Below are 13,623 nucleotides of genomic sequence, written 5' to 3' on the forward strand. Positions count from 1 at the left end.
TTAATGAAAGGAATCAGTTCAAATATCTCCATGGTGTTGGAAACTCCAGCTACGCAGGCCTACTTGTTAAGCACTTGGCTGCCATTATACTGTGAGGTGAAAATCCCGCAGGAGTGGCTGTTTCCCAGCGACGTAACATGAAGGCAGCTTCCTGCCATTCATGTGTGGGGTGCCCTCTCCTGGTTACTTTTTAATAGCAAAGTTTTTTTTGGTGTGGCCCAATGCAGTCGTCAAAGTTGTAAGCACACAATCTGCACTCTGGAAAGTTACAAATGTTTGGTTAGTCTGTGTTTACTTAGCAGTTTAGCTTCTCAGTGGTACTGATGTACGCTATCATACATGCAAATTGTTCCCAAGTTCTGTTTCTACTCTTTGAATTTTTTTTTTAATCAACTAAAAGAACCGTGAAGCTAAACCTCACATTTACAGCACAGAAACAGGCCATTTGGCCCAACTGGCCTATGCTGGTGTTTATGCTCCACCCGAGCCTCCTCTCACTCTTGCTTCATCCAATCCTATCTGCATACCCTATTCCTTTCTCCCTCATGTACTTATCCAGCTTCCACTTAAATGCCTCTGCTATTCGCCTCAACCACTCCCTGTGGTAGCGAGTTCCACATTCTAACCACTCTCTGGGTAAAGAAGTTTCTCCTGAATTCCTTATTTGATTTATTAGTGACTATCTTATATTGATGACCTCTAGTTTTAGTCTTCCCCAGAAGTGGAAACATCTCTACATCTACCCTATTGAACCCCTTCATACTTTTAAAGATTAAATTTTACACAGGATTCTGTTCCCCTCCCCCTACGCTCAATTGGACCTGTAAGGCTACAAGTTTTACCCTCTTGGTTCAGTTGATAGCTCCTTTAGAAGGTTGTGGGTTTGAGCTCCGCTATGGATTTGAGCTCATGATCTTGGCTGCCCCTCCAGTGCAGTACTGCGGGAGTGCTGCATTGTCAGAGATGCCGTCTCTCGGTTAAACCGAGGCCTGATCGGGTGGACCTTTTTTCCAAGAAGAACAGGGAGTTCCTCTGGTATCCTGACCAACATTCACCCCTCAAATCAACAGCGCGAGAAGAAATGATAAACTGTTCGTTCACCTCATTCGCTGTTTGTTGGACCTTGCTATGTGCAAATGTTGTTAAATTATCTGGTTTTGGGACAGGGGCAACGCTGGCAAGGCCTATAGGGTAAGCTTTGGCCAAGGCAGGTGGATGGAGTTGGGATACAGATGATCTCATTGAATTGTGGAACAGGCTTGATGAACTGAATGGCCTCCTCCTGTTCCTGTGTTCCTAACTTGCTGCTCATCCCTAGTTTCCCTGTAGGGGGTGATAGAATTTTTACAAGGGCGATACCAGAACTGAGAGGTTATGCCCATCAGGAAAGATTGAACAGACTGAGGGGCGACCTAATAGAGGTCTTTAAAATTATGAAAGGGTTTGATAGGGTAGGTGTAGAGAGCATTTTTCCACTTCTGGGTAGACCAATACTAGGGGCCATAAATATCAGATAGTCACTAATAAATCCAATAGGGAATTCGGGAGAAACTTCATCACCCAGAGAGTGGCGAGAATACGGAACTTATATCTACATGGAGTAATTGAGGCGAATAACATAGATGCATTTAAGGGGAATCTAGATCAACACATGAGGGAGAATGGAGTCGAAGGATATGCTGATGGGGTGAGATGAAGAGGGCTGTGAGGAGGCTCATGTGGAGCATAAACACCAGCATGGATTGGTTGGGCCGATGCTGTAAATTCTATGTAATTGGGCTAGGAAGGGAAGGGGGGGAGCAAACTACGGCCCTGGTTCCTGATTGCCCTTCAAGGGCTCCTTTAGTGAAAGCGGATGTGCGAGTAGTGGGGGAGGACTGGATTGGGTTTGGCTCGGATGCTCCCGCAATTGGAACCCTCATCTGCCGGCACTCGCTGCTCCTTTTCCATCGCTCGCGCACGAGAGAAAGGCCTTCAAACCCGTAACTCGGCATGAGTCCGTGTCTGCAGCAAATGGAGGGATAACCTTACACAGGACCACGGAGAACGCAGTCCGAGAGGAACCGGTTTAACTTTAGCTTAGTTAGTTGCTTGTTGCCAACTGCAACGCAAACATCAAGCATGTACAATAAACAATTTGGAAAATGTTAAAAATTCCCTAGCTTTATATCACCACGTGGAAAACAATAGATTGAAAAATATCACTGATGTTCAAACCTGTCAATTCTCAGATTTAATCATCTTGTCTGTGAGATGAATACAATCCCAGTGCAAACAGACTGCTCAAATTGTACGTGTTTGCGGTGAAACTGTTAACAGAATTAGCGTTTGCATGTTCAACAGTGATTTATAATGACTGCCTTTTGTTTATTTACAGCCTATTAACAATGCTGATTTCATTGTTCCTGTTGAGATAGATGGGACTGTTCACCAGGTAAGAAATCTTACTGTAAACGACGCATCCTTAGTTACACAAAAGGGTCACAGTTCAGAGGGGCAAGTGTTGCATGTTGGCTCAAGCTGGTGTCATGTTGAGAAACCGAGCTGTTTACACAAACGCACAAGCCGAGTGATGCGGAAGTGGTATTGCAGAATCACGAGTGACCAAAGAATTGAGGTGGCACAGAGGGTTTCATTGCAGAGGCGGGAAACCTGTGAAATGAAATAACCAAACAAAATGTCAGTGAAGGTGGTTACAAATTACAAGGGTCCCGTGTTTGTGCAGTTTATTTAGATTAGGGATTGCTCACTTTCGGTACACAATTGTTCAGAAAATGGCAGAACTGTGCAAGAAATTTGAAATCCGAAGCAAGCTCTAATTGAGAGGCTGGAAGGGGCACACCTGTGGTGGCTGGTGTCGTGTGGCTGGTTAGTAAGAGTGCAGGCTGGCTGTTGATTCTCTCCCTCGCCACCACGACCGGGCATCTCGCCTCTGCTTCATAACTGGCAATCAGGCTGTGATCAGACTCAACCACACACATGGCTCACTACTCGGGCACGAGCACTTACTGCAGTGACTATCTGGGGTTAGATCAACAACAGCAACTTGCAGTTATATAGCGCCTTTAACGTAGTAAAACGTCCCAAGGCGCTTCACAGGAGTGTTAGCCAAAATAAATTTGGTACCGAGCCACAAAAAGAAACATTAGGACAGCTTGGTCAAAGAGATAGGTTTTAAGGGGCGTCTTAAAGGAGGAGAGAGAGGCGGAGAGGTTTAGGGACGGTGAAGGCACGACCGCCATTGGGGGAACGATTAAAATTGGGGATGTGCAAGAGGCCAGAATTGGAGGAACGTAGAGTTCTTGGAGGGTTGTAGGGCTGTAGTAGGTTACAGAGATAGGGAGGGGCGAGGCCATGAAAGGATTTGAAAATAAGGATAAGAATTTAAAAATCGAGGTGTTGCCGGAGCGGGAGCCAGTGCAGGTCAGCGAGCACAGGTGTGATGGATGAACGGGACTTTGTGCGAGTTAGGATACGGGTAACAGAGTTTTGGATGAGCTTCAATTTTATGGAGGGAAGACGATGGGAGACCGGCCAGGAAAACATTGGAATAATCGAGTCTGGAGGTAACAAAGGCACGGACGAAGGTTGCAGCAGCAGATGAGCTGAGGTGGAGGGGTGATATTACAGAGATAGTAGGCAGTCTTGGTGATGGAGCTGATATCGCTTCAGATACTGCGCAGCGCACTAAGGCCCCGTTAACATTATTAAACTGCTTTGAATGATCTAATGTAAGCTTAGTTACTGAGGGACCACACTAGACTCTGGTCAAAGGAGCTCATTTATACCAACCACCGCCATGTAAAGCTAATATAAAACAAAATTAGTGTGTTCTCTACATCCAAATGCCTTGGCTGCTATTGAATTTGTTTTTCAGTCCATGTAAGTCAGTAAGAATTTTTAGCTTGTATTTAGTTCAGACTTGTTTTAATGCAAGGCACTGAAGTACATTGCGGTAGATGTGATCTAGGGATTGATTTTTAACTCCTGGGTGGGAACGCAGACTAGTGAGCAGCCGGCCTGTCCAGGAACTAGGCCTCGGTTACGTTCTGCTGGACGGATTCCCGCCGGAACCCGGCGGGAATGACAAGGAGGTGGGCGTGAGCGGGATTTCAGGAGGCAACTGTGGGGACCCGAGGGTACGGACCCCAGTATAAGATAAAGTGTGGCGGGGGGGGGTTGCGGTTCGGAGGCGATCGCAGTTGGGGGAGGGGAGAGAAGTTCAAGGTGTCCTTGTGCCGCTCAGAGGAGCACTCCTCTTCCTCCTGGCCTACAAGGAAACCAAACAAAAACCTTCCTCTTCTGGCCCCGGCTGCTGCGCCTGACCGGTTTGGCTTCCTCGCACAGGCCTGAGGTTAATATTGCTGTTGGGCCCGGACCTGTAGCTTTGGGCGGGTGTACCTGGAGCTTCCAGTTGAAAATTGCATTAGGCGGGAAGCTAGCAGGTAATTATCCCGCACCATTTTAACTGCCCCCACTCTGTTTCTCCTGGGCGGGGAGGGGGTGGTTAGAATTCCCCTCCATATATATTCCATATATACCTTGGGTGCATACATTGCTGAACTACATCTGGATTGTTAACAGCAGCTGAACAGCAGCATGACTGAGGATCAAGTATCGATTACTTAGCTACAGGTTAGTAATGGAGCAATGCGAGGCCTGCAGTATTTTTAGAATAATTGTTCCTTTTGCTGTGAAATAAAATAGCTCGGGCTTAATCTGTGACTGAATATGCAGCAAAACACAGTCACTGTACTGAGCCATAAGTACAAAGTTGGTGGGTCAAATTTCAACCAGAGTACATCGTAGAGGTCAGATGCCTGACCGTTGGCATGGTGCACTGGGTTCTGAAATTAATGTTTCTCTGCTGGTACTTGGGTTTGACTGTAGCCCAGACCAGTCCTCTGCTGTCTGTAATTGTCCCAGATGAAATGAGTTTAGTCTCCCCGGTTTCTAATGGTTCACAGCTCAAAACTCTGCAAACGCACTTAAGCACAAGTATGTACTAAATCTGCTTATCTCGCTGGATGGAAACCAATGCAGAAAAGGCTGTTCTTGCGTTGTGTTCAGTACACAGTGTTGGGGATGTGCTTCAGTTTGGATCCAATCTGTGCTATGCTTTGTGTAAAGGGATGTGATGCTGACAGTCTGTGTCAGTGTTCCGTTCCCTTGCGCTGACGTCTCTCACTTGGAGCAAAAGGAATTCACCTGGTTTTGTTTAAACAGAAATATTTGAAGAAAGTGTGAAATGAGAGAGGTTTGGATGAGAACACCCTTCAGCCTATCCATCCAACATGTCAACCCTGCTATTTCCCCATTACAGAATCCAGCTGTTCCTTAAATTAGCTCAATGCCCTTGCCTCAGCCATCTTTCATTCCAGCTATTGGTCACTGTGTAAAGAACACATCTGTCCTAAATGTGCCCTTCACAACTACTAACCTGCCCTACCCTATCCACAAGTATTGCTCGAGTTTATATACATCCCCATAAGGTCCCCTCTGGGATAGAAACATAGAAGATAGGAGCAGGAGTAGGCCATTCGGCCCCTCGAGCCTGCTCCACCATTCAATGCGATCATGGCTGATCATCCAAATTCAGTACCCTGTCCCTGCTTTCTCCCCATATCTCTTGATCCCTTTAGCCTTAAGAAATATACCTAACTCCTTGAATATATTGAATGAATTGGCCTCAACTGCCTTCTGTGGTAGAGAATTCCACAGGTTCACCACTCTCTGGGTGAAGAAATTCCTCCTCATCTCTGTCCTAAATGGCTTACCCCTTATCCTTAGACTGTGACCCCTGGTTCTGGACTCCCCCGCCATCGGGAACATCCTTTCTGCATCTAGTCTGTCTAGTCCTGTTAGAATTTTACAAGTTTCAATGAGATCCCCTCTCATTCTTCTAAACTCCAGCGAATATAAGCCCAATTGACCCAATCTCTCTTCATACGCCATTCCTGCCATTCCTGCCATCCCAGGTATTAGTCTGGTGAATCTTCAATGCACACCCTTCATGGCAAAAACACCCTTCTTCAGATAAGGCGACCAAAACTGCACACAATACTCAAGGTGTGGTCTCACCAAGGCCCTGTACAACTGCAGCAAGACATCCTTGCTCCTGTACTCGAACCCTCTGACTACGAAGGCCAACATACCATTTGCCTTTTTAACTGCCTGCTACACCTGCCTGCTTACCTTCAGCGACTGGTGCACAAGGACACCCAGGTCTCGTTGCACTTCCCCTTCTCCCAATCTATTGCCGTTCAGATAATAATCTGCCTTCCTGTTTTTGCCACCAAAGTGGATAACCTCGCATTTATCCACATTATACTGCATCTGCCAATCACCCAACCTGTCCAAATCATACTGGAGTTTCTCTGCATCCTCCTCACAGCACACACGCCCACCCAGCTTTGTGTCGTCTGCAAACTTGGAGATATTACATCTAGTTCCCTCGTCTAGATCATTAATATATATTGTGAATATATGTTTCTCTTTGAAGCTGAACTGATCAAGTTGTTCCTTGATATACTAACTGTCTGGGAGGGCAGATATCCAAGCGTTTCAGCATCAAGTAAAGTTTTAGTGACTGGACAGTTTTCTGTAGTCTGCCAATTCACAATGATTGGCAGCTGGGGGCTGGGATCTCCTCGAGCCACCTCAGTAGGCCACACCAATGGACTGCAGTTAGGGGGAACCCCAGGAGTTTACACAAGTTGACCAGCTCCTTTATGAAGCAGTTAATCAACTAACTGCTGCGGATGGGAGTCAATTCACATGACTGTTATTTGTATGGAGAGGAGGAAAGTTTTTCCTACGTCTAGACTTAAGAGGATTTGAGTATTAAACTAACCAGCCTCGAGCAAGATTGAGGAAGGATACTATCCCCGCCACAAACTCCGTTCCCTAGCCACCGACTCCATCCCCCTCCCTAACATCTGCCTGAGGCTGATCCACACTGTTCGCAACCTTGGTGTCATATTTAACCCTGAAATGAGCTTCCAACCACATATCCGCAGCATACCTAAGACCGCCTACTTCCACCTCCATAACATCGCCCGTCTCCACCCTTGCCTCAGCTCATCCGCTGCTGAAACCCTCATCCATGCCTTTGTTACCTCTAGACTTGACTATTCCAACACACTCCTGGCTGGCCTCCCACATTCCACCCTACGTAAACTTGAGGTCATCCAAAACTCAGCTGCCCGTGTCCTAACTCGCACCAAGTCCCGTTCACCCATCACCCCTGTGCTCGCTGACCTACATTGGCTCCCGGTTAAGCAGCGCCTCGATTTCAAAATTCTCATCCTTGTTTTCAAATCCCTCCATGGCCTCGCCCCTCCCTATCTCTGTAATCTCCTCCAGCCCCACAACCCCCCTCCCGAGATATCTGCGCTCCTCTAATTCTGCCCTCTTGAGCATCCCTGATTATATGATTATAATCGCTCCACCATTAGTGGCCGTGCCTTCTGTTGCCTAGGCCCTAAGCTCTGGAATTCCCTGCCTAAACCTCTCCGCCTCGCTACCTCTCTTTCCTCCTTTAAGACGCTCCTTAAAACCTACCTCTTTGACCAAGCTTTTGGTCACCTGCCCTAATTTATCCTTATGTGACTAGATGTCAAATTTTTTGTCTTAAAATACTCCTGTGCAGCACCTTGGGACGTTTTACTACGTTAAAGGCGCTATATAAACACTTGTTGATGTTGGAGCAAGGTATTGTTAATATGGCTATCAGCTCATTATTAAACTAACGAGGGAACACGAGTACAAAATCAGGAGCGGGAATCCTGTCCATTTTCCCCTCGGAGGTAGCACTTGACTGCTGCCTCACATGAGATCAGCCAGCTCACCATAGACTGAGGATCGCCCTGGTCTGTGTGCAATACTTTTTAAGAAAAGGAAGTCAACTTGCAGAATGCTGAGTACCACTGTAAAAATAATCGTTCCATTAAGCCCCTTAAGCCTGTTCAATTAGATCATAGATGATCTGTATCTTAACTCCGTTTACCCGCCTTGGTTCTGTAACCCTTGATACCCTTGTCTAACAAAAATCTTAGCGATCTCAGTTTTTGACATTTTTAATTGACACCCAGCCTCAATAGCTTTTTGAGGGAGAGTATCCCAGATTTCCACTACCCTTTCTGTGAAGAAGTCCTTCAGACATCACCCAGCTTTAATTTTAAGGTTATGCCCCCTTGTATATTTTTGCCTATCTGTCTGTGGGTGCCGGATTGAATCAGTGCTACGGTTTAAAGCATTACACTGGCTGTGATACTCAGGACGTTGGAGTCTATCGGTGCTGAAAGTGCCCGACGGTAGATGATGTCTCCCATCGAAGGACGTATGATCAGGCTGAGACCTGGTTCAAGTAATCCAGGATAGGCTGTGTAGCTTCTAGTTGGCCTATTCTTGATTACTTGCACTAGGGGGCAGTCACGGTGCACAGAACGGAGCCTGCATCTGAAGGCAGAAGAACGTCAGTGACTGCAGGAAGCACGAGTTGAGTTGTGAGTTAATGATGTGAAGAATGAGATTTTAAAATTTTATGTTTTACTTTCCCTCTAAGGAAAGAAAACACAAGGTATTTACGAACCGGAGCATACTACTAACCACTGTTGGACTTTAATAGGGACTGCCGAATGTTAGAAGGATTAATGCTGCTGGTCTGCTGTGTGTGTGTTGGGGGGATGGGGCTATTCCTCTGTGCTATGTGCACCTAAATTACAATCTTCACTAAAACAGATTATCTAGTCATTATCTCATTGCTGTTTGTGGGACCTTGCTGTGCACAAATTCCCTACATTACAGCAGTAACTACACTTCAAAATTACTGTGGCTGTAAAACGCCATGGCCATGGGACATCTTGAAGTTGTAATAAGCATTTTTCTGACCAAAGTTTGGAACGTAGTTACCATCCTCTCTACGGGAGTAAGTTCGATTACACAGAGCATCACATTCTTTATTTTTTGTCAGCTGTCTGGGTTCTGGGTTTCTTTTGAGGCTTCTCAGGAAACTTGCGTGTCGTCACCAGATGGTGAATCTCCATGAAATATAGCTCTAGGCTCACTCTTTCAGGCCAAGCATAGAAAAGCAAAGCTGTGTCTTTAGGTTATTTGCAACATCAGTCACCAGTCATTTACTCCCTAGACAGTCCTATGGAGAGCAAGTAAAGCAGGCAATAACAAACGAGATGTGCAGTACATCAAAACAAACTAAGTGCCTCCTTAGTTGGGTCAGCATGTCAGCACCAACATTTGTCTCAGGCTTTAAATACTGTGCAGAATTCAGTAATGCATTCACAGTCGCTGACTCTCATGATGACTGTATAAAATATTTGTTGCCTAATCATGACATTGTGACTAGTCAAAATGCATTTGATTCATAAAACGTAAGGCTGAGTTGCATTATTAATAGCAAGATAGACGAGCACAGCAAGCCTAAGAAATGTAGCAATACATCACAGAACACACATCAAAACACTGGCACTGCGGCGTGCTGAGGACGAGACTTCAGTGTACACCAGGGACTGGTCTTTGTTGGACGAACATGAAATATCTTGAAGGGAGCTTGGCTTTGTGCTCTCCTCGTCCTACGGAGTAAACTATCTCCAGCTGCGCGTGCATGCTTCCTGTCCACATCATTTCATTGGGAGTGCCTTCCTGTAAGAAAATCCAAGACTTCAATTGAGGCTTCTAGAAAACATTGGGGGAATCCAGCATCATTTCGCAGATGGTATGCCAGGGAATCACATCTGACTCCCTGTAGAAGGTGGAATCAGTGAGAGCCATGCTTCTATCTATATCAGGGCCTAACCACCAGAAGCTGAGGGTTTCACTTCAGAATGTCACCCATCTACATACTGGGATCATGAAAAAGACTCCGCAAGTAGAATGATAGTGCTCAAGGGTTCATTTACCAAAGATATAATGTACTGATGCACTTAACACGAGGTGTCCACATCTTAAATTTACTAGCTTCAAAGGTCCTGACCCCAAAGTGGACCCCTCCTCTGGATTTGACACAGGCAACAGTAGGTGGTTTTCATGCGATTCCTCATGGCCACATTTCTATAGACCATGTCTACAAAGACCTCGGCCAACTTCTGAAAATGACCAATACCTAACCCTAAAATAGACTGAGTAAAGAGTCTGTGCCATTCAGCAGAACCCTTGTTTAGCATGCCAGCCACAGACTCGACTGTTCTACTTCAGACCCTCTCCGGCCGTGCAAAATCCACCACCCATTAGATGACCCTCGAGCCTCACCAATCAAGATTCCAAACCTCTATGTGCTTTGGCCAAGGAATTTGCCAACAAGGGGTTAATTGGGTTGGGATGGCATGCTACCAGGGAGAATGGGGGAAGGTTTTGTTCACCAAAGGGCCACTCTGCTCCAGACAGATGCTAAAGCCGATCGCGGTATTTTTCAATGCCACTGATCGAAAACTAAGTGCACCCCTTGTACGTCTCTTGAGCTCTGCGGTGAGATCCATACAGCTGTGTTTAGCATTGCTCCATAAGAACATAAGATATAGGAGCCTGCTCCGCCATTCAGCAAGATCATGGCTGATCTTCTACCTCAACTCCACCTTCCCACACTATCCCCATATCCCTTAATTCCCTTTGTTCCCAAAAAATGATCGGCCTCTGTCTTGAATATACTCAATGACTGAGCATCCACAGCGCTCTGGCGTAGAGAATTCCAAAGATTCACAACCCTTTGAGTGAAGAAATTTCTCCTCATCTCAGTCCTAAGTGACCGACCCCTTATTCTGAGACCGTGAGCCCGGGTTCTAGACTCCCTAGCCAGGGGAAACATTTTCTCAGCATTAACCCTGACAAGCCCCTTAAGAATTTTATGGCCTAGAAATTCAGTTGTTTGCGCCAGCCGCTAGCGCCTTAGGAGGAGGAGATGTGGGGCGCTAGGCGGCTAGCGGCCGGGCGCAGCGCGATCTGCGCCTCTCCCCAACTTCAGTAAAGATTTAGCGGCGGCGCAAAGCCTTTGCGCGCGCGCAGATCCTGACGTCATTTCATCGTGCAACGCCCTTTGTGCGCCCCGAACCGGAAATTCAGTGGCGCCGCCCTTCTTTGCGCCTGGCGCCCCCAGCGACTGGTAGAGGGGAACGGTTCCCAGTCACTGCGGGGGGCGCTATTTAAAGGGGACTCCTCCTGCAGTATAAGTGGCAGTCATTTTGTGCCAATCCCTCTGTGTGAGAGACGGATATTTGGAGAGAGACAAAGGCAGAGAGCTTTCTGCTTTGACTCAGCGCTTGCACAGGTACTTGTGGCTTCAGGCCAGAGCTTTGCACTTGGATTTCACTTTCAGTGCCATAGCCTTGAGTCGCCACATATAATGGGGGCTGCAATGGGTGGAAACGTTGGCTTTCTGCATTGCATTCAAAGGGATCAGAGACGCCGTGAGAGAGTGCCAGTCATGGCCAGACGGAGATTGGCCAACAGGCGTCGGCACAGGAGGCCTTACCCACCCAGGGTATACCGCCAGCAGTTCTCATATCTGAACATGTCTGAGGAGCAGTGTGTTCGGAGGATGCGATTCAGAAGGGAGGTGGTCACTGAGATCTGCCACCTGCTTCGCAGAGATCTGCAGCCACAGCTGAGGAGCAGGACGTCTCTGTCAGTGGCAGTGAAGGTGACGGTGGCTCTCCACTTCGATGCCACTGGCTCCTTCCAATCCGCTACTGGGGACATTGCCAACATCTCCTAGTTCGTGGTACATTGCTGCATCCGCCAGGTGAACAATGCCCTTTTCAGAAGGAGACGTCAGTACATCTCCTTCCCCATGACCCTGGACAAGCAGCAAGAGCGTGCAATCGGCTTTGGAAGAATAGCGGGCTTCCCCATGGTTGAGGGCGTAGAACTGATGAACCAGCAATGGTCAGGCCTTGCTTCAGGGCTGCAGTGTGCAGGGCATGGCAGCCAAACAAGTCGACCCTTCCCCTTTAAGAGCTGACCGGCGCCAGCGTGTCTGCCTTCATTGAGCAACTCGCCGCACCTGCGCTGCGCCCGTCCTCGGTGCTAGCGCCCCGGATCGCCGGCTTAGCGCCTAATGATAGTCGTGCATCGCCTGCTTTAGCGCAGCAACAACCTCTTGGGGCGATGCCACTGAATATCGGCGAAGGTGGCGCGAAGTTGCGCCGGGCGCAAACTTTAGCGGCCGCCCGGCTGTAGCGCCCCAAACGTGGCTATACTGAATTTCTAGGCCTATATGTTTCAATTGGATCACCTCTCATTCTTCTAAACTCTAGGGAATATAGGCCTAGTCTCCTTAATCTCTCCTCATAGGGCAATCCCCTCAACCCAGGAACCTTCCCTGCACTCCCTCAAAGGCAAATATATCCTTCCTTAGGTAAGGAGACCGCTAGTTACAGCCTGCCAAGCCAGAAAAGTCCAGTTTATTCCTACTCTCTGTTTTCTGTCCATTAACCAATCCTCAATTCATGCTAATATGTTGCCCCCAATCCCATGAGTCCTAATTTTGTGTAATAACCTCTTGTACGGCACCTTATCAAATGCTTTTTGAAAATCCGAATACACCACATCCACTGGATCCCCCTTATCCATCCTACTAGTTACATCTTCAAAAAACTCTTAACAGATTTGTCAAACACGATTTCCTTTTCATAAAACCATGTTGACTCGGCCCAATCATATTACGATTTTCTAAGTGCCCTGTTACCATGTCCCTAATAATAAATTCTAGCATTTTGCCTGCTACTGATGTCAGGCTAACTGGCCTATAGTTCCCCGTTTTTTCTCTTCCTCCTTTATTAAATAGCAGGGTTATGTTTGCTACCTTCCAATCCTTGGGGACTGTCCTGGAATCTAGGGAATTCTGGAAGATTAATACCAGTGCATCCACTATCGCTGCAGCTACCAGTGAAAACTGCAGCAGTTTTTGTTGTGATTACCTTCTGATGAAAAAGTTATTAACATAGAAGCATAGAAGACAGGAGCAGGAGTAGGCCATTCGGCCCTTCGAGCCTGCTCCGCCATTCAACGAGATCATGGCTGATCATCCAAACCCTAGCACCCGGTCCCTACACCGACAGCCATCCACCCAAGCCCCATCCCCGTAACCCCACGTATTTAATCCTCCCTAACACTAAGGGTCAATTTTTTTATCATGGCCAATCAACCTAACCCGCACATCTTTGGACTGTGGGAGGAAACCGGAGCACCCGGAGGAAACCCACGCAAACACGGGGAGAATGTGCAAACTCCACACACAGTCACCCGAGGCCGGATTTGAACCCGGGTCCCTGGTTTAAGAAACAGGCAGAAGAAAGAAAGGCTTGCATTTATATAGCACCTTTCATGACCACCAGCCGTCCCAAAGTGCTTTACAGCCAATGAAGTACTTTTGAAGCGTAGTCACTGTTGCAATGTAGGAAAAGAACTGTTGGAATATTAAGAAAAAAACTTAGCTGAATATGTGAGCTAGGACCGGGTGGCTTTAAACAGCAAGTTTCCCATTAGGAGCCTCCCTTGCTCAGCTTATGTAGTGGCAAAGCCTGGTTCAGTGGCTGGCTTTTTGTGGCCTAGAGTAGCCCTTTGCTTTCAGTTGATATCCGCAGTTAGCAACTGCGGCCAGGTGTCCTACCG

General features: G+C 47.2%; 1 protein-coding gene across 2 annotated transcripts in view; it reads left to right on the top strand.

Moving 5' to 3' along the window:
- Positions 1-13,623, top strand: part of ctdspla (CTD (carboxy-terminal domain, RNA polymerase II, polypeptide A) small phosphatase-like a) — a 184,543-nt gene that overhangs the window by 155,146 nt on the left and 15,774 nt on the right. For both annotated transcript variants that reach the window (XM_085987386.1, XM_085987387.1), the window contains one exon: positions 2,378-2,434. In XM_085987386.1, coding sequence (XP_085843512.1) covers positions 2,378-2,434 — 57 coding nt within the window. The remainder of the gene's footprint in view (positions 1-2,377; positions 2,435-13,623) is intronic.

This window comes from Somniosus microcephalus, chromosome 5 (assembly GCF_052327205.1).
Source record: "Somniosus microcephalus isolate GS21.2 chromosome 5, FLI_Smic_1.0, whole genome shotgun sequence".
Classification (NCBI taxonomy): domain Eukaryota; kingdom Metazoa; phylum Chordata; class Chondrichthyes; order Squaliformes; family Somniosidae; genus Somniosus; species Somniosus microcephalus.